At 42.5% G+C, this 22,496-nt stretch overlaps 1 protein-coding gene across 1 annotated transcript in view; it reads right to left on the bottom strand.

Moving 5' to 3' along the window:
- TDRD9 (tudor domain containing 9) overlaps positions 1-22,496 on the bottom strand; it is a 123,184-nt gene that overhangs the window by 85,687 nt on the left and 15,001 nt on the right. The window contains exons 2-6 of the mRNA XM_023546609.2: positions 21,091-21,188; positions 19,571-19,792; positions 18,513-18,635; positions 11,445-11,525; positions 2,190-2,354 (exon numbers count right to left, since the gene is read on the bottom strand). Of these exons, the coding sequence (XP_023402377.1) occupies positions 2,190-2,354; positions 11,445-11,525; positions 18,513-18,635; positions 19,571-19,792; positions 21,091-21,188 (689 nt within the window). The remainder of the gene's footprint in view (positions 1-2,189; positions 2,355-11,444; positions 11,526-18,512; positions 18,636-19,570; positions 19,793-21,090; positions 21,189-22,496) is intronic.

Raw genomic sequence — 22,496 nt, 5'->3', positions numbered from 1 at the left:
TCCTCACCTCACGCCCACTCGGATTGGTTATCACGAGAAAACGCCAAGTGTTGGCGGGGATGTGGGCAAGTGGAACCCTCAGCCGTTGTCAGCGCAGGCGCTATGGAAAATAGTTTGGTGGTTCCTCAAAAAAAAATTAACCTAGAATCACCTTATGGCACAGCAATCCGACTCCTGGGTATATATATGCCCAAAAGAACTGAAGGCAGACTCAAACAGATATTTGCACATCAATGCTCACTGCCACTATTCACAAGAGCCAAAATGTGGAAACAAGCCAAGCAGCCACCAACAGATGACTAGATAAACAAAACATGGTCCATACGTACATTTCAGTGGTCATCACTGGCTTCCCTCTGATGCAGTTAGACATGACAAAGCCCCTCTTCTTACACTAGGTGAAGCCCAGTTAGCCCTCTCATTGTAGTAGATACCACTGTTTACCTCAACATTACAGATGTTTCCAATAGAAGTCAAACTCCTACAGAGCAATCTGTCTGAGTCCATCGGAATCACAAAGGCATATATCCTCCGACCCACCTGCAATCCCACCTCCAGGAATTCATATTCTAGCAAGGCACAGACTACTCAGTGTTTCTCACTCGGGGGTGTTGCAGAAATGCCTCACAATGGCGAGAGGGTGCTGCTGGCATCCGGTGGGTAAAGGCTCGGGATGTTGCTAAGCATCTTACAATGCACAGGACAGTCCCCACCACAGAGTAGTACTTGGCCCAAACAGTCAACAGTTCCAAGGCTGAGGAGCCCTGGCCTACAAGATACACTTCAACATGTGCAAAATGATACATGGGAAAAGTTATTCCCTACGGCACTGTTTTTAATAAAGAAAGACAGGAAACATAGGAGGCTGGTTAAATAAATAACAGCAGGTGTATCCACACAAAGGAAGTTACGCAGCTCTGAAAAGAGAAAGAAAAAGCTACAGACTGATATGGAAAGATGTGAAAAGGCAAGTGAAAAAGGCAAGGTGTGCCTAGAATTTATGTAAAAAGAAGAAACAATGCATTCATATTTGCTCATACAGGCAAAATAATTTCTGGAAGTGTTCACAAGAAATTAGTAACAGTGGTTTCCTCTTGTTGGTCGGGGAGCTGGGTGGACAGGACAGAACAGATGAACACAACATACACTCACTGAACAGGAAACAACGGGTTACAACTGTCATGGACTAAACTGTACTCCCCCCCATATGTGTTGTCAGTCCTAACCTCCATGCCTGTGGTTACAATTCCATTTGGGAATGGGTTCTCTTTGTTATGCTAATGCGGCAGGATTAGTGTAGAATGTATATTGAATCAATCTCTTTTTAGACACAGAAGAGACTGAACAATCAAGGCAGCAGAGATGGGGTAGGAGATGCCAAGCCACACTGAGCTCTCCAGGGAGCCAGGGAACAAGCTGAATAGGCAGTACCCTCCCCCAGAGCCCACAGAGAGAGAACCTTCCCCTAAAGCCAGCACTCTCAGTTCCGACTTCTAGCCTCCTAAACCATGGGAAAACACATTTGTTTGTTAAAGCTACCCACTTGTGGTATTTCTGTCACAGCAGCACCAGATAACTAGATGTCTGTCAACTGTTACAGATGGAATTGTGTCCCCCCAAAACATGCTTTATAAATCCTAACCCCTACACCTGTGGTTTTGGATCCCTGGGGCACAGTGCTTAAGTCCTACGGCTATTAACCAAAATGGCAGCAGTTCAAACCCACCAGCTGCTCCTTGGAAACCCTACGGGGTAGTTCTACTCTGTCCTATAGCATCGTTATGAGTCAGAATAGACTCAACGGCAGCAGGGTTTTTGTTTGTTTGTTTTATACCTGTGGTTATAATCCCATCTGGGAATGTATTTTCTTTGTTATGTTAATGAAGAAGTGTTAGTATAGGGTATTCGTCAATCAATCTCTTTTGAGATATAAAAGCGGATACTAAGCAAGCATACAACCAAGTGAGCAAGCACGACAGGGGGGAAGATCCACGCCAGGTTAGCGCCACAGAACGAGGAAACAGAAGCTGACAGAGACAAAGACCTTTCCCCAGAGTCCACAGAGAAAGCCTTCCCCTAGAGGACTGCCAGCCTCCTACACTTGTAAGAAAATAAACTTCTGTTTGTAAAGCCACTCCCTTGCAGTATTTCTGTTACAGCAGCACCAGGAGTCAGAGACACCAAGGTACCTTGCTGTGGTGGATGTGCACCAGGTCATTGAGGTAATATTCTTCAATCGAATAGGGCTTGCCTTCCACCTCAAAGATGTGAGCAGGGTTCATCTGGTTCTGAACAGGAACCGCAAAGTAGTCTGCAAACTCTTTACAGTTAATGGTGGCTGACATCAAGATTACCTGGAAGACAGTAGGAAGAGTCATTAAGATTAACAACAACAATCATAACACATATATAGATTTTTCGCTGTTCTTCAGTTAATGTATTTTATTTATTAAAGAAATGTGTGAGCAAACAATCATAATATTTTATTTCATAAAACTGAAATCCTTTTTAAATTCCAGGTTTATGTCTGCTCCATCCCTGTATTTAATAACTTTTGAGAGTTTAATAGAATACCTTGATTTAACCTCTAGTGCAATACGAACTACTGCAGTTTAAAGAATACTCACATACCAACTTCTGCTATTTCTCTTCGATGCTTTTACCAAATGAATAAACTCACATCATCAATAAAGTTACAATATCACCATTATCTAACAGGAAATTGCATCAGAAAACTAAGCAAGAGTAAGCTACCCGATGATGTGTTCCAGAAAAACAAGAGCGTAAACCAGGTGACATTTCCTTCTGTCATCCACAAGGTCACCATGAGCTAGAGCCAGCTCCAGGGCACCTAACAACCACCACCACTCAGGACAGAGAAGGACAAGGGGTCCAGAAAACCTTGGCTCTACCCCAAGAACCCGGAGAAGCCCAAGACCACAGCTGTACAGCAGCCTGGAGAGAAGCCAGTCCAGGCCAGGTGGGATGGGAGAGGCTCAGGGGCTCAAGGCGTATGTGTGCCAAAAAGCAAATGCAGGATGCTAAAGTTAAGAAACCCAGCCATCAACTGCCTGAGGTGGCCCACCAGCTCCGTCCTGGAGAGGACACGGTGTTCAGGGCTCTGCACGCTGTTCACCGTGGCCACAGTGCTAAGCAGGAGGTAGATACGGCTTACCCGGCTGGCTGCGACTATGCCCAGCAACCAGCAAGGAGGAGTCTGCAGCATACATCTTAGCAGGAAAGGTAAACACTTTATATAGTCATTATGGGTACAGTTACAGGGTAGAAAAGGCGGCCTTTTCCCCTTTGATAGTCAATGAGAATGGTAACGTCCCTCTGAACCAGAACTCATTTTGTCATGTCTGAAGTTAGAAGGAAGCTCTGGGAAGCCACTTAAGGGGAGAAGTAGCCCCAAGGGGACAGTCCAATAACAGCAGATGATCACTAAACTGCCTTCTAAGGAAAGGCAGGGAGCCCTGGTGACGCAGTGGTTAAGATCTCGACTGCTAACCAAAAAGTCACCAGCTGGAATCTACCAGCGGCTCCTTGGAAACCGTATGGGGCAGTTCTACTCTGTCCTGTAGAATGGCTATGAGTCAGACCGGACTCGATGGCAACGGGTAAGGAAAAACAAGCTATGGGCCTTTATGTGGATGAGTACGTCCTGCCAACCAAAGCCCAGTGTGGACTGCTGGGATGATGGGCATGCAGCTCAGCCTCCAGCCTTCTCAGTGCCCTCCCCTGGCCCCCAGCCTCTCCTCCAACAAACAAATCGCAGCTTCTTGTCAAGGAGAGGCCTGGTGCTCAGTCTGGCTAGCTAGAGGTGACAGCAAGGCAAGTGGGACAGAGCGGAAGCCAGGACAGGGACCAAAGGGCCCTCTAAAGGTAGGGTGGTGAAAGGAGGGGGAGACTTCACAGCCCCCTCAGTCCACTCTCCTGCACCAAGCCCTCTGACAGCTGTTGTTGTTGTCGTTAGGTGCCGTGGAGTCAGTTCCAACTCATAGCAACCTTATGTACCACAGAACAAAACACCGCCTGGCCCTGCCCCATCCTTATAATCCTTGTTATGCTTGAGCCTGTTGTTGTGGCCACTGTATCAATCCATCTCATTAAGGGTCTTCCTCTTTTCCACTGACCCTGTACTTTGCCAAGCATGATGTCTTTCTTCAGGGATTGATCCCTCCTGACAACATGTCCAAAGTATATAAGACACAGTCTCGCCAACCTTGCTTCTAAGGAGCACTCTGGTTGTACTTCTTCCAAGACAGATTTGTTTGTTCTTTTGGCAGTCCATGGTATATTCAATATTCTTCTCCAACACCATAATTCAAAGGCATCAACTCTCCTTCCATCTTCTTTATTTACTGTCCAGCTTTCGCATGCATATCATGCGATGGAAAATACCATGGCTTGGGTCAGGTGCATCTTAGTCTTCAAGGTGACACCTTTGCTTTTCAACACTTTAAAGACGTCCTTTGCAGCAGATTTGTCCAATGCAATACGTCGTTTGATTTCTTGACTGCTGCTTCCATGGGTATTGGTTGTGGATCCAAGTAAAGTGAAATCCCTGGCAACTTCAATCTTTTCTCCATGTATCATGACGTGGCTTATTGGTCCACTTGTGAGGATTTTTGTTTTATGCTGAGGTATAATCCATGCCAAAGGCTGTGGTATTTGATCTTCATCAGCAAGTGTTTCAAGTCTTTTTCACTTTCAGCAAGCAAGGTTGTATCATCTGTAACGCAGGTTGTTAATGAGTCTTCCTCCAATCCTGATGCCCCATTCTTCTTCATACAGTCCAGCTTCTCATATTATTTCCTCATCATACAGACTGAATAGGTATGGTGAGAGGATACAACCCTAAGGTATACCTTTCCTGACTTTAAATCAATCAGTATCTCCTTGTTCTGTCTGAACAACTGCCTCTTGAACTCTGTACAGGCTCCTCATGAGCACAATTAAGTGTTCTGGAATTCCTATTCTTCTCAGTGTTATCCATAGGTTGTTATGATCCACGCAGTCGAATGCCTTTGCATAGTCAATAAAACACAGGTAAACGTCCTTCTGGTATTCTCTGCTTTCAGCCAGGATCCATCTGACATCAGCAATGACATCCCTGGTTCCACGTCCTCTTCTGAAACCGGCCTGAATTTCTGGCAGTTCCCTGTCGATATAATGCTGTAGCCATTTTTGAATGATCTTTGGCAAAATTTTGCTTGCGTGTGATATTAATGATATTGTTCTATAATTTCCACATTCGGTTGGATCACCTTTCTTGGGAATAGGCACAAATATGGATCTCTTCCAGTCAGTTGGCCAGGAAGCTGTCTCCCATATTTCTTGGCATAGATGAGTGACCACCTCCAGTGCTGCATCTGTTTGTTGAAACATCTCAAATGATACTCCATCAATTCCTGGAGCCTTGTTTTTCGCCAATGCCTTCAGAGCAGCTTGGACTTCTTCCTTCAGTACCATCTGCTCCTGATCATATAGGCTAGTCCATGAGAGCCAAAATACGACCTTGAATATACCCCACCTGAATTTAGAAACCATCTCAAGAATAGATTTCACACGTTGAATACTAATGACTGAAGACCAGACGAGTTGTCAAATGACATCAAGGACATCACACATGAAGAAAGCAAGAGGTCATTGAAAAGACGGGAAAGAAAGAAAAGACCAAGATGGATGTCAGAGGAGACTCTGAAACTTCCTCTCAAACGTCGAGCAGCTAAAGCAAAAGGAAGAAATGATGAAGTAAAAGAACTGGACAGAAGAGTTCAAAGGACGGCTCAAGAAGACAAAGTAAAGTATTACAATGACATGTGCAAAGAGCTGGAGATAGAAAATGAAAATGGAAGAACATGCTCAGCGTTTCTCAAGCTGAAAGAACTGAAGAAAAAAATTCAAGCCTCGAGTTGTAACAGTGAAGGATTCTATGTGGAAAATATTAAACAACACAGGAAGCATCAAAAGAAGATGGAAGGAATACACAAAGTCAGTATACCAAAAAGAATTAGTTGACCTCTTATGGCAGCTCTCCTTAAAACAGTAACAATTTTTTGAGTCCTTAAAGAAATTTAAAACTTGACTTTTAATTTCTTGGTCCAACTACAGGCACCACAAAAGGTTCTATACTTAGCAAATGTGCTGCTTTATATATTTTTTTAATGAATCATGAACACGCTGAAGCTGACAGACTACTTCTTACTACACCCCTTCCCACCATTTCCAACAGTGTGGGAGATGTTTTTTAACTCTCTTTACTGCTAAAAAACTTCATGTACTCTAGTCATCATCTTACAGTGAAAAATAAAAGTCTTAAAATGACTGTCAAGAAAGGGCCCAAGCTGTTGGACGATCTGCAATGCCATCTCTAAGTTAGAATTCTGAAAAAGGTATGATAGATAATAGCCAATTTCTCTCCTTCACTTCCAGTCACCTGGAACAATGAGACCACCTACTACAGACGTGCATTCATGGAGTACCACCAAGTGAGAACGTGGCCGTGCTGAGGCTGAAGGGTCCCATGTTGAGGGGGAAGAGGGGAGGAGAAATGTTCCCCTAAGCTAAAAAAGGGATTAAATGTTTGAAGCCAAGGTCATTTATGATTTAGAAACCAACTGTTTTCCAGTAATATCAATCCTTAGCAGTCCCATTACGTATGATATGAACATTCCAATCATCATTAGTTTCGAAAACGCTGTTTCCAAAAGACCCCTACTTGGCATAACAGAGCTGACCTGTGTTTAGGCTTCTTTGTTGTTATGAGGTGCCATCAAGCCAGCTCTAATTCACAGCAACCTCAAAAACACTGCCCTATCCTGTGCCATCCTCAAAATCACTGCCGTTGGAGCCCCTGTTGCAGCTACTGTGTCAATCCACCTCATTGAGGGTTTTCTCCTCTTTTTTGCTCACACTCTCATTTACCAAGCATGATGTCCTTCTCCACAGACTGGTCCCTACTCATAACATGTCCAAAGTAACATGAGACCATCCAAGCTCCCTGAGGGACCAAATTGCTGGGCTGAGAGCTGTGGGGCCATGGTCTCAGTGAACATGTAGCTCAACTGACATAACATAGCTTATAAAAAAAATGTTCTACATCCTACTTTGGTGAGTAGTGTCTGGGGTCTTAAACGCCTGTGAGTCTAAGACAGAACACTGGTCTCACCCCTTCAGGAACAAGGGAGAATGAAGAAAACTAAAGATACAAGGAAAGATTAGTCCAAAGGACTAATAGACCACATCTACCAGACTGAGTCCAGTACATCTAGATGGTGCTGGGCTGCCAGCACCGACTGCTCTGACAGGGTTCACAGTACAGGGTCCCAGATAGAGCTGGAGGAAAACGTAGAACAAAATTCTAACTCACAAAAAAAGACCAGACTTACTGGCCTGACAGAGGCTGGACAAACCCCAACAGTATGGCCCCCAAACAACCTTTTAGCCCATTAATGAAATGACTCCCAAGGTTCACCCTCGAGCCAAAGATTAGACAGGCCCATAAAAGAAAATGAGACTAAAGGGGCACACCAGCCCTGGGGCAAGGAATAGGAGGCAGGAGGTGACAGGAAAGCTGGTAACAGGGAACCCAAGGTCAAGAAGGCAGACTGTTGACATGTCGTGGGGTTGACAACCAATGTCATAAAACAGTAAGTGTACTGTTTAATGACAAACTAGTTTGGTCTGTAAACCTGCATCTGAAGTACAAAAAAAAAAAAAAGGTGAGATGAAGTCTCCTATCCTCTCTTCTAAGGAGCATTCTGGCTGTACTTCTTCCAAGACAGATTTGTTCATTCCTTTGGCAGTCCGTGGTATATTCAATACTCTTCACCAACACCACAATTCAAAGGCGTCAGTTCTTCTTCCATCTTCCTTACTCATTGCCTAGCTTTTGCTTGCATATGAGGAAACTGAAAACACCATGGCTTGGGTCAGGCACACCTTAGTTCTCAAAGTGACATCTTTGCTTTTTAACACTTCAAAGAGGTCTTTTGCAGCAGGTTTGCTTGCATATGAGGAAACTGAAAACACCATGGCTTGGGACAGGCACACCTTAGTTCTCAAAGTGACATCTTTGCTTTTTAACACTTCAAAGAGGTCTTTTGCAGCAGGTTTGCTTGCATATGAGGAAACTGAAAACACCATGGCTTGGGTCAGGCACACCTTAGTTCTCAAAGTGACATCTTTGCTTTTTTACACTTCAAAGAGGTCTTTTGCAGCAGGTTTGTCCAATGCAATACATCTTTTGATTTCCTGACTGCTGCTTCCATGGGCATCGATTATGGATTCAAGTAAAATGATATCCTTGACAACTTCAATCTTTTCTCTGTTTATCATGATGTTATTTATTGGCCCAGCTGTAAGGATTTTTGTTGTTTTCTTTATGTTGAGGTATAATCCATACTGAAGGCTGTGGTCTTTGATCCTCATCAGTAGTGCTTCAAGTCCTCCTCACTTTCAGCAAGCAAGGTTGTGTCATCTACATGTCGCAGGTTGTTAATGAGTCTTCTTCCAATCCTGATGCCCTGTCCTTTTTCATACAATCCAGCTTCTCAGGTTATTTGCTCAGCGTATAGATTGAAGAAGTACGGCAAAAGGATACAACCCTGACGCACACTTTTCCTGATTTTAAACCACACATTACTCCCTTGTTCTGTTGCAACAACTGCCTCTTAGTCTATGTATAGGTTCCACATGAGCACAATTAAGTGTCCTAGAATTCCCATTCCTTGCAATATTTTCCATAATCTGTTAGGATCCACACAGTCGAATGCCTCTGCATAGTCAATAAAACACAGGTAAACACGTTTCTGGTATTCTCTGCTTTCAATCAAGATCCATCTGACATCAGCAATAATATTCCTCGTTCCACATTCTCTTCTGAATCTGGCTTGATTTTCTGCAGTTCCCTGTCCATGTACTGTTGCAACTGCTTTTGAATTATCTTCAGCAAAATTTTACTTTTGTGTGATATCAATGATATTGTTCCATGTATCCCACATTCTGTTGGATCACTTTCCTTTGGGATGGACACAAATATGGATTTCTTCCAGTTGGCTGGCCAGGCAGCTGTCTTCCAAATTTCTTGGCATAGACGAGTGAGTGCTTCAATCGTGGCATTCATTGGCTGAAATATTTCAATTGGTATTCGGTCAATTCTTGGAATCTTATTTTTCACTAATGCCTTCAATGCAGCTTGGAATTCTTCCTTCAATACTATCAGGTCTTGATTATACGTCACCTCCTGAAATGGCTGAAAGTTAACTAATTCCTTTCGGTAAAACGACTCTGTGTAGTCCTTCCATTTCCTTTTGATGCCTGCTGCATCATTCAATATTTTGACTATGGGATCCTTCAATATTGCAACTCGAGGCTTGAAGTTTTTCTTCAGTTCTTTCAGCTTGAGAAATGCTGAGCGTGTTTCTTCCCTTTTGATTTTCTAACACTAGGTCTTCACACATTTCTTTATAATATTTTATTTTGTCTTCTTGAGCCACTCTTTGAAGTTTTCTGTTCAGCTCTTTTACTTCATCATTTCTTTCTTTGCCTTTGGCTACTCAATGTTCTAGAGCCAGTTTCAGAGTCTCTTCTGACATCCACTTTGGTCTTTTCTTTCTTTCTTGTCTTTTTAATGACTTCTTGGTTTCTTCATGTCTGATGTCCTTGATGTCATTTTACAACTCACCTGGTTTACATCCATTAGCATTCAACACGTCAAATCTATTCTTGAGATGGTCTCTAAATTCAGATGGGATATACTCAAGGTTGTACTCTGGCACTTGTGGGCTTCTAATTTTCTTCAGTTTCAACCTGAACTTGCATATGACCAACTGATGGCCTGTTCCAGTCTGCCCCTGGCCTTGTTCTGACTGATGATATTGAGCTTTTCCATCCTTTCCTTCCACAGATGTAGTTCATTTGATTTCTGTGTATTCTACCCGGTGAGGTTCACATGTACAGTCACTGTTCATGTTGCCGAAAAACGGTATTTCCAATGAATAGGTTGTTGGTCTTGCAAAATTCTATCATGTGATCTCCGGCGTTGCTTCTATCACCAAGGCCATATTTTCCAACTACTTATTCTTCTTCGTTTCCAAGTTTCACATCCCAATCATCAATAATTACCAATGCATCTTGACTGCATGTCTGATCAATTTCAGGCTGCAGAAGTTGGTAAAAATCTTCAATTTCTTCAACTTTGGCCTTAGTGGTTTTTACATAAATTTGAATAAGTCATATTAACTGGTATTCCTTGTAAGCGTTTGCATGTTATCCCATCACTTCACAGCATTGGACTTCAGGACAGATCTTGAAATGTTCTTTTTGACAATCAATGTGACACTGTTGCTCTTTGTTAATCCCTACATAGTAGACCATATGATTGTCTAATTCAAAATCACCAACACCAGTTCATTTCACTAATGCCTAGGATATTCATATTCAAGCATTACATTTTATTTTTGACAACTTCTGATTTTCCTTGATTCATATTTCAAACATTCCATGTTCTGATTATTAATGGATGCCTGCAGCTATTTCTTCTCATTTTGAGTTATGCCACATCAACAAATGAAGATCCTAAGAGTTTTACTTCATCCACATCATTAAAGTCTACTCTACTTTGAGGAGGCAGCTCCTGACCAGTCATATTTTGAGTGCCTTCCAGTCTGAGGGGCTCATCTCCTGGCACTGAATAAGAATGTTCCATTGATATTCACTAGTTTTTCACATACCAATTTTCTTAGAAGTATAGTGCCAGGTCCTTCTTCCTGCCTTAGGCTGGGAGCTCCACTGAAACCTGTCCACCATGAGTGATCCTACTGATATTTGAATACTGGTGGCATAGCATCCAATATCACAATAACACGCAGCCACCACAGTACGATAAAGTGGCAGACCGGTGGTGGTAGACTTCGTTAGCTTGCATAGTTATTATAAACCCTCCAGTATTTTGGCCTACTTAATGCCTTCTTCCTTTGTGTTCAAATTAAGATGTAGACAATACTCACTATTCCCACTCATTTTCAGTTACCTTATAACTTATGTCTCTAAAATAGCAGAGCACATACCGTTCTCAAGGTTCAATGTGTTTTATTTAGTATCGTTTTAAAATGAGGGTTGCAAATTCATTCACATTCCTTTAAATTGTGGTACTTATCCAACCAAAAGCAATGCTCCAGTACCCAGCAATTCATTACAGCACACCATCATTAGGTCATCTTCTGGAGCCTGGAGAAAATTTTAGCATTTAATGCAGCATCATAACCAAAAAAGTTTTGCATGCTCTGGTGAGTATGCCTCTCAGCAAACTCTGCAGCATCATACATGACAGCGAATTTAGGAGTCAATGGTCCCATGGTGTCTGTTAAGATAATGACAAAGTCAAGACTGAACAATAAATCTCAACCCTAAACGTTTCTGTTACTCATGAAATTTACCTTCACAAAACGTGAATTTGTTCTTAAAAGTTTGCGGACTACCAACAGCAAGAAATCCATTTCTTCAGTTCGCTCATGCACCTAAAAGATAAAGAGAGAGCATCAGATAACAGGCAGTCCTTGCTGGATGGGAAGGAGTCTTTAGCGGGGACCACATCACTTCTTCCCGCTAAGTGCAGTTATCACTTCTGGTGAAGAGGTAGCAAAGAGCTCGACTTGCACACCAGACCATACAACAGAGAGGCCATGCAGGTCCTGAGCCCACCTGGTGTTTCTCTTTGGGGCTCTGGCAGCACGTTGGGCAGAGCAATGTTTAGCATCCTTGGCCCTTCCTACTTAATGCCAACAGTGTTGCAGGTCATTGTGACAACCAAAAGGATTCCTATCCATGCCCAAGCACAGAGAGCCCCTGGACCACCCTTCACAGCAACCTTGGGCTACCATACACCTCTGCCACCATCTTAAGATATACTGCTATTTTAATAAGTAACTAGAGGGGAGGCCGTGTCACTCTAACGCTGACAGGGAACAGTGTGTCCTGCCTTACAGGACATGCTCAGGGAATGCAGGACTTGTTCACTAGGGGTCAACCCTGGAAAGCTGGGCCAGTCAAAAACAGGTGGATTAGCACTGGGTTAGGCTCCAAGGTCAGCCGGGAGGACCTCAACAGCAATGATAAGCACAAGCATCTGAGATAGCAGTTGCTTCATGGCCCTTCTCAGACAGAGCCCTTTGGACTGGCCAACCCAGAACCTACAGCCTCTCCATCCTTACCCTGCCCAGAACCAGCTCAGAGCACAGGGCAAGGGCACACGAAGTAGCTCTCTGAAAGAGTCCAGTGACTCTCTCACTCAGGAGACGTCAGCGCACAAAAACCAAAGCAGTTGCCACTGAGATGACTTCAATTCACGGCGACCCCGTGTGCACGAGGGGCAGTAATTCTGCCCTGGAACATCTCTCTCTCCAAGTGGAGAGATTAGCTACTAAGCTCGAGAAGAGTTCTCCCCTCAGGCGCAGGCCTGGTCATCTATTTTATAACAATTCCACTCCAGATCCTCGTATCTTCCTCACTTTCCACTGAAGCAGATGTGTAGAGAAGTAGTGTAAAGAGAAAAAAAAAAAAGTACCTGGAAAGTACTTAACGTTCATGGAACAAGGGCTGGAAATCCTAAGAGAATATAATTGTAAATCTAATTCTTATTTCACTCTATCACAACTTCCTCAACTGGCACATCCCGTCTCTCACTTGAGAAAAATAAAGGCTATCACCAAGGCAGTGCCCCCAAAACGACCCTGCCTCAGCTTGAACTCTGCCACCACATCCACCCTCAGCGTTAGACCAGTCCACTGACGTCAGGGGTGGAGGACTTCCCTCCAGGCCCTGGGGGCACCCCTACTCCTCCCTGGACCTCACAGGACCCACTAACCCCTCCGTCTCCAGGACCCCCTCAGTTCACCTCTGCACTGGATACCCTCCCGGAAGACACACACAAATAAGTAGACATCTGCCTCCCTGAAATTTCTGAGAGCAGAAACGATGACTTACTTGTCTTTATAACCTCAGAACCTAACAAGGTATCTTTTTCTTAGGAGGTACTAAGTAAATGCTTATTGAATGAATGACTTGCCTGAAGCTACTTTTATTTTTCAAGTGCTGAGAAGTTAAAAATACTGTCAGCATTTCATTTTAAACTGCTTGGTCATTCTCAACTTTGCTCTAATATTTCCTTTGAAATTCAAATCATCCCGTTAGAATGTGAAAAATACTGCTGGTAAGCCAGAAACTCCAGGTATTTCCAATCCATTCATTCATTAAGCAAATATCTGCCAGAGCACCTACCTGGTGTCAGATACGCCATGCTTGGCGTGGGGCTGTTGGGACAGGCAGCTCCCTGCTGGCTGCCATTGCCCCTGAGGGTCAGCTCTTGCAGGCAGGAGACAACATCTGTCAAATACCCTGGCCTAGCTTCAGGAAGAATGCAGTCAATGAGGGGTGAGAATGGATGTGTGCGAGTCACTTGTGTGCATGAGAAAGCAACTCAGAAAATAAATGTAGCCCCTAAAGTACAGGTTTCAGAGTGAGCTCCCAGGTGTGAACCCAGCAGCACTATTTGCTATTCGAAGCCTGAACGATAGATTTCTTTAAGCTCAAGTTTCGTTTCAGGTTAAATAGGCCTAACATATAGCAAAAAGGCTCACTGAATGGTAGCAATCGTGAATTTCACGTCACCTTTTGGCATATTGCTTATTAAATTTAAATTTCATCTCTACCTAATGCAAAGACAAACTGCCAAAAGTCACAAAGAAAAACTCTGAATTATATAAAACATACTACTTTGCAAAGAACAGCACGTAATTTCCCCCTTTCCAAACTCTCCCAAACACCCCACAGTAATTTAAAACCAAGTAAATGTACAAAAGATTATAAACGCACTAACTCATGTTTATCTATAGTGCATTCTGGAACCACAGTGATGCATCCCTTAACGTCCACAACTGTTGTTGTTAGATGCCGTCAATTCTGACTCATAGTGACCCTATGTACAACAGAAATAAACTCTGCCCAGTCCTGTGCCATCCTCACAATCGTTGCTATGCTTCAGCCCGTTGTTGCTGTCACTGTGTCAATCCATCCAATTGAGGCTCTTCCTCTTTTTCGCTGACCTTCTATTTTACCAAGTTTGATGTCCTTCTCCAGGCATCTTCTGACAACACGTCCAAAGTAAGTGAGACATAATCTCGTCATCCTTGCTTCTAAGGAGCATCCTGGTTGTACTTCTTCCAAGACAAATTTGTTCGTTCTTTTGGCAGTCCATCGTATATTCAATATTCTTCTCCAATACCACAATTCAAAGGCATCAGTGCTTCAGTATTCCTTATTCATTGCCCGATTTTTGCAACCATATGAGGCAACTGAAAACACCATGGCTTGGGTCAGGTGCACCTTAATCTTCAAGGTGACATCTTTGCTTTTCAATATTTTAAAAAGATCTTTTCCAGTGGATTTGCCGATGCAATGCGTCTTTTGATTTCTTGACTGCTGCTTCCATGAGTGTTGACTGTGGATCCAGGTAAAATGAAATCCTTGACAACTTCAATCTATTGGAGTCTATTGTGATGTTCCTTATCGGTCCAGTTGTGAGAATTTTTGTTTTATGCTGAGGCGTAATCCACATTGAAGGCTGTGGTCATTGATCTTCATCAGTAAGTGCTTCAAGCCCTGTTCACTTTCAGCAAGGAGTTACTGTGTAACACAAGTTGTTAATGAGTCTTCCTCCAATCCTCATGCCCCGTTCTTCATATAATCCAGCTTCTCTGATTATTTGCTCAGCATACAGATTGAATAGATATAATCAACTCTGACACACACCTTTCCTGACTTTAAACCAATCAGTATCCCCTTGTTCTGTTAGCAAGAACGGCCTTTTGATCTCTGTACTGGTTCCTCATGAGCACAATTAAGTATTCTTGAATTCCCATTCTTCACAATGTTATCCATAATGTGTTATGATCCACACAGTCAAATGCCTTTGCATAGTTAATAAAACACAGGTAAACCTCTTTCTGGTAGTCTCCACCTTTATCCAAGATCTATCTGATATCACCAATGATATTCCTTCTCCGTGTCCTCTTCGGAAACCGGCCTGTATTTCTGACAGTTCCTTGCTGATATACTGCTGTAGCTGCTTTTAAATGATCTTCAGAAAAATTTTGCTTGTATATGATATTAACGGTATTTTTAGGTAATTTCCACATTCTGTTGGATCACCCTTCTTTGAAATAGGCATAAATATGGCTCTCTTCCAGTCGGTTGGCTAGGAAGCTGTCCTCCAAATCTCTTGGCATAGACAAGGGAGCACTTCCAGCACTACATCTGTTTATCGAAGTACACAATGGATATTCCATCAATTCCTGGAGCCTTGTTTTTCACCAGTGCCTTCAGTGCAGCTTGGACTTCCTCCTTCAGTACCATCAGTTCCTGATCACATGTTACCTTCCGAAATGGCTGAACATCGACCAGTTCTTTTTGGTATAGTGACTCTGTGTATTCCTTCCAACTTCTTTTGAGACTTTCCTGCATCATTTAATATTTTCCTTTTAGACTTCTTCAATATTACAACTCAAGGCTTGAATTTTTTCTTCAATTCAGCTTGAGAATTGCCGAGCATGTTCCTCCCTTTTGGTTTTCTATCTCCAGGTCTTTGCACAGTTCATCATAATACTTTATCTTCTTGAGCTGCCCTTTGAAATCTTCCCCCACATGTCTGTCAGTTTGTCACACTGTGGGGGTTTGTGTGTTGCTGTGATGCTGGAAGCTATGCCACTGGTATTCAAATACCAGCAGGGTTACCCATAGAGGACAGGTTTCAGCTGAGCTTCCAGACTAAGATAGACTAGGAAGAAGGACCCAGGAGTCTACTTCTGAAAAGCATTAGCCAGTGAAAACCTTATAAACAGCAGCAGAACATTGTCTGCTATAGTGCTGGAAGATGAGCCCTCCAGGTTGGAAGGCACTCAAAATACAACTGGGGAAGAACTGCCTCCTCAAAGTAGAGTCAAACTTAACGACATAGATGGAGTCAAGATTTTGGGACCTTCATTTGCTAATGTGGCATGACTCAAAATGAGAAGAAACAGCTGCAAACATCCACTGATAATCAGAACCTGGAACATACAAAGCATGAATCTAGGAAAACTGGAAATTGTCAAAAGTGAAATGGAACACATAAACATCAATATCCTAGGCATTAGCAAGCAGAAATGAACTAGCATTTGCCATTTTGAATCGGACAGTCATATGGTCTACTATGCCAGAAATGTCAACTTGAAGATGAATGGCATTGCATTCACTGCCAACAAGAACATTTCAAGATCTATCCTGAAGTACAATGCTGTCACTGATAGGATAATATCCATATGCCTACAAGGTGGACCAGTTAATACAACTATTATTCAAATTTACACACCAACCACTAAGGCCAAAGTGGAAGAAACTGAAGATTTTTACCAACTTCTACAGTCTGAAATTGATCAAACGTGCAATCAGGATACACTGATAATTACTGGTGATGGGAATGCGAAAGCTGGAAACGAAGAATACTGGTAGTTGAAAAATATGCCCTTGGTGACAGAAATGATGCTAGAGATCATGATAGAATTTTCCAAGACCAATGACTTCCTCATTGTGAATAATTTTTTTCACCAACATAAAGGGTAACTGTACATGCAGACCTCGCCAGATGGAATACACAGGAATCAAACCAACTACATCTGTGGAAAGAGACGATGGAAAAGCTAAATGTCATCAGTCAGAACAAGGCCAGGGGCCGGCTGCAGAACAGACCATCAATTACTCATATGCAAGTTCAAGCTGAAACTGAAGAAAATTAGAAGAAGCCCACAACAGCCAATGTACGACCTTGAGTATATCCCACCTGAATCTAGACACCATCTCAAGAATAGACTTGACACATTGAAGACTAATGACCAAAGGTCAGACAAGTTGTGGAATGACAACAAGGACATCATACATGAAGAAAGCAAGAGGTCATTAAAAAGACAGGAAGGAAAGAAAAGACCCAAATGGATATCAGAAGAGACTGTAAAACTTGCTCTTTAATGTCGAGCAGCTAAAGTGAAAGGAAGAAATGATGAAGTAAGAGTTGAATGTCCAAGACACGTCCTGTGAAACAGAACATCACGTGATTTGGACGTTGTGCAAACACCATCTTACATCCAGGCAGTTCCCCGATTACAAACGAGTTCCACTTTTAAGTCTGTCTTTAAAGGTGAATTTGTATGTAAGTCAGGAACAGTTAGGTACAGTTTGTATCTAAGCTAAAACAAATGTTTGTCTCAGTATACAGTATATAGTGTACCTTTCTATGCATAAAAAACATTATGGAAATGCTTCCAGGTACCTCGAAACATCTTTAATAGTACAGTAATAATAATGTTTTGATGTGCGTCACAAAGTAGCGCCCGTTTGTTATTACAAGCCAATGTGTGTACCCCAAATTTTTAATAATAGGCTTGTATGAAAGTCGGATGTTCATAACCCGGGAACTGCCTGTACAACCTTATGGGACCATGGACGTATATGCAGTTGGAAGCTGCCCGAACAGTGCATGACTACATTAATAACCTCATACATATCAAGAGACAGTGGAGAGACCTCAGCCTAGACGGGTGCCCAAATGGTTGGATTTCAGATTCTATCTTACAACCAATCTTACAATCTCCTACAACGCTATTATTTGCTGATGTTTTTAATTCCTCTAGAAATAAGTAAGGCTTCTCTGCATAATTACTAATGAGGTTTAAAACTCAAAGAGTTGGAGTACAGGCATATCCAAAGCTTCTGGGCAATTTTTTTAAACACAAATCTGCCCTCACCCCCCACCTTGAAGAACTCTTGCTTAAAATAAAAACAAAATCAGTCCAATATTACATTCTTACTTGGAAAAGTCCAGAAGTATGGGAGAAGAGAAGAATAAAGAACGCAAGCTAAAACAGGCACAAAGACAGGATTCACAACACTTTTTATTAGAGTTTTTCAAAGAAAGTTAAACAAACAAACCAGTATCTTTTATTTAATTGATATTTTTAAAGATATTGCTGCCCTTGATTTGCGCTAGATGGAAATATCTGTACGTACAATTAAAGCCGTTTTAGCTGGTTGACTGTCACTAACAGTCTAAACGAGGGGTTAGCAACTTTCTTTGCAAAGGTCCAGATTCTCAGAACAGCCTGTATCACAAGTGCTCATCTCTACCACTATGCTGCAAAAACAGTCATAAATTGTATGTAAGTGAATGGGTGAAGCTGTGTTCCAAGAAAACTTTATTTACAAGAATGGTGCCAAATTTGGCCCCTGGGCTGTAGTCTGCTGACTCTTCTCAAAACAATGAATCTTCCATAGTCTTCAGCACTCTCACCGGTATTTTAGAAGAGCATAGAATAAAAAACGAAAATTAGCATTCATAAGTAGGACAAGCAGTTCTCAGGCCCACATCCCTGCAGCACTGTTTCCCCTGTAAAGGACACCGCGGATGCTAGATCACTCACTTCATCAATGAAGACATGTGTGAACTCCATCAAACTCTTGGCACTAACTATCTTCTGAAGCAGGACTCCGGTTGTCATATAAATTAACTTGGTGTCTTCTGTTGCTATTTTCTCTAACCCTACCTAAAACCGAGGAAAGAGAAAGGAGAAAGTTTCCAGGTTTAAATGGCTCCTGTTTAACTACCAAACAAGGTTATGTCCATTTATAATGGAGTTAAGAAAGGGAACAAAAAACTATTGTATATCATGAAAAATATACAGTACAAATTAAAACTGAAGTTTTCAAGTTGATGTTTTCTGCCTTTATTGGAGGTACAGAGAGGATTTGGCTTATCTAGTCACACTGCCTACATCATTTTTATGCTAAAACAATTGTGTATGAAGACATATTCTAGACTGCAAAGATAAAATTAAAAGGATAAAAGTATAAAATCCATGAGCCTGAAAATACTCACTTTCCCATTTGATAGAGAAAGAAATTAAAAGTTATTTTCAAAATATTGTGTGTCACCATTTTTTAAACGATGCCACAGTTTTGCTCTATAAGCAATTGGTTTCATTTTAATTTCTATCAGGAAATAGCATGTATTACCATCAACCTCAGAAATCCTGGTGGCATAGTGGCTAAGTTCTACGGCTGCTAACCAAAAGATTGGCAGTTCAAATCTACCAGGTGCTCTTTGGAAACTCTATGGGGCAGTTCTACTCTGTCCTGTGGGGTTGCTATGAGTCGGAATCGACTCAATGGCAACAGGTTTTGTTTTTCATTTTTATCATCAACTTCAAGGAGCCCTGGTAGCACAATGGCTAAAGTACTCAACTGCTAACCGAAAGACTGGCAGTTTGAACCCATCAGCCACCCTGTGGGAGAAAGATGCGGCAGCCTGCTCCCATAAAGATTCACAACCTTGGAAACCCTATGGGGCAGTTCTACTCTGACCCATAGGTTTGCTACGAGTCGGAATCAACTTGGTGGCCACGCCACTTTTGGTATCATCGATTTCTATACATGTATCAAATTAACAAACGGAGGGGCTTGCGCTTGCTCCCAGTCTCACCTGGTAGCCCACCAAGCCACCCAGAGTCCAGGAGCGCTCTTTACTGATCCACCTGGCAATGCTGCTGGCCCCGATTTTCCGGGGCTGTGTAACCACAATGTTGCAGTAGGTGGAACGTTGGATGTTGTGATCCAAGATATACTGTGGGAGCTGAGTGCTTTTACCACTGCCCGTGGCACCGTGGATAATTACCACAGAATTACTTTCTATCAAAGAAATAACCTAGAAAGAAAAAAGAAAATTCTCTTTCAAAATTAGCACCAATGGAAAGTATTACCTGTGTACCAAAAACCTTATTTTGGGTAGACAGTCAGTATTTATTTTCCTTTCATTTTTAAAAGTTAAATTGTCACTCAATCATCTAAACATCACAAAAGGGAACAAAATGGCTGCAAGTGGTTACTGCATGCAACACCAATTACACCAACTCCACAAGAGTAGCTACAAATAGCGATGGAAAACCAGGGCACGGTACCTTTAGCTCTTTAGGTCTCGATTTCTTCCTTTATAAAAACGAAAATACCAAATTGGATCTCTATGGTGCTGGCTAAATCTAAATTTGTATTATTGACTAATTTTGTAATCAATCTGCATGTACTTCTACTGAGAAACACAAAACTACAGCTGTTATTGCACTCCAGTGGTCTCAGAATCTCATTACGATGCTTCTGACACGTTTTTAAACAGTTAACTTTCACTCTTCCAACTAGAGATTACACACAGCGTTTTAAAACACCCAACCCAACTCCTCCCCACCTAAATTTACTTCAGCTTTCTTATCCTCTAGCAAGTGATATGTTCAGAGAATAAAATGTAATGGAATACTGACCTCTAAAAATGCATCAAGTATACCTACTCTACAAAAGCTGTACGACTCAATCTAAATAAAAATTAAATTTTGGAGCATTTACAGTTGTTTTACCTATAACTGCTTTTTCCCACTGGTATAGTTAATAAAAGTTTCAATATACTTACTTTTAAACACGTTTAATGATATACAACTCACTAGAAGCATAATCATTCTACTGATACATATGGCTGGCATTGTTAATAAAACGATACATCAAACTGCTTAATCACAGGCCAAGAAAACACCAGCAGAGTATACAGAAAACCCAGCAGGGCTCTGGAGAGGACTGTAGGCTGGACTTGCTGTCTGCTTTATACAAACAGTGGGCACTGAGTGTCTTTAAAGAAGAAGCTCTCCTGGGAAGAGCACACGTTTATCTCCAGCTATTGCAGGGGAAAGAGGAGAGGCTTGGTGACAAACTCCACGTCAGGAGGTGCATGCAGGTGGATACCACACAAGTTAAATTGAAGCCCACATCAAATGCGTGGCGCAGTCGACACCAACAGCCTGCATGTGAGCTGCACAGACTCCCCCCTGCATCAGCCACCTGCCCTGCCTTGACAGCCGCGCTCACAGGGCACAGCAAAGCTCCCAGATCATAATCCCAAAGGGGTGAGCCTTGGACATTTATTCAAACAGCAAAATTACATTGTCACAAAAATAATTTTACCTCTTCCTTACATCGATTTATAGGCAAATCAGGGTATTTATAAGCTGTCTCTGGTATGCAGGTCACATTGCTTAATTTAGCCGATGGTGGCCTGGAACCTAGATTCAGACAAAACAAACAAATTCAATACTATTTCTTTCCTGGAAAAAGACCAGGTAAACAACACAACGTTATATCTATTTATATATACAGCACACATCTGTACACACACCCGACGACAAGAACACACAACCCACCCTATACACACACCCAGTGACAAGAACACATAACCCACCCTGTACACACGGCCAGCGACAAGAACACATAACCACCCTGTACACACACCCAGCGACAAGAACACGTAACCACCCTGTACACATACCCAGTGACAAGAACACATAACCACCCTGTACACACACCTGGCGACAAGAACACATAACCCACCCTGTACATACACCCAACAACAAGAACACATAAGCACCTGTACACACACCCAGCCACAAAAACACATAACCCACCCTGTACATACACCCAACAACAAGAACACATAGCCACCCTGTACACACACCCGGCGACAAGAACACATAACCCACCCTGTACACACACCCGGCGACAAGAACACATAACCACCCTGTACACACGTCTGGCAACAAGAACACATAACCCACAGGCTAACACTGAAGCAGGGTCATCAGACACCTCCTCAGTGACCCACTGTTAACACCTTACACACCTGCTCCACTCAGCCATCCAATCCTCAAAACTCAGGGGATACAAGCTTTTACAGGGAAATGAATTTTTACTTTCAAAATAAAACTTTTAAACCTCCCTGTGTCTCTCCCAAACTCAGTGCCAAGCTCCTTCCCCTTTCTTAGTCTCCCCCTGCACAATCCTCCTTCCTTTTTTCTGCCCCAGCATGGCCTCCTCTCTATGCCTTGCCATCATCCCTGCCCCCTAAAAGCTTCTCTTTCCCTCGCCTGCATCTTTTTCTCTGCATACATTCTCGCTTTTATAACTGGTCTGTAATATGTAATTGAAACATGGCCATTTTCCTATATTTGAATCACAGTGTGTGGTACTTGTTCTCGATATTAAAAACAGAGAAGCCAGCCAGGTCGTTGTAATCTCTCAGAGCAGAAGCGGTTTCTCTGTGGATCAGGGTTCCTCCTGAGGCACCAGTGGTCACTGACTCAGGGGAAGGCCCTCTAGTTCCTCCTGTACAGTTTTCCTGATCTTCCTACCACCCTCACCCTGACTCCCAAGCTCCCTAAGACACACACTTTCTTTCTGTTCTCACATCTCACTGTCCTTCCACTATGCCTCCCAGCTTTACGAATCACAAATGCCTCCAGTTTTCCCTATACCTGCTCCCAGTCTCACCCCTTCCACAAGTACTCTCAACTAAAACCAAACAGTTGCCGTACAGT

This window comes from Loxodonta africana, chromosome 10 (assembly GCF_030014295.1).
Source record: "Loxodonta africana isolate mLoxAfr1 chromosome 10, mLoxAfr1.hap2, whole genome shotgun sequence".
NCBI lineage: Eukaryota > Metazoa > Chordata > Mammalia > Proboscidea > Elephantidae > Loxodonta > Loxodonta africana.
The sequence above is the reverse complement of the archived record's forward strand: the minus strand, read 5'-3'. Positions and strand labels throughout refer to the sequence as shown.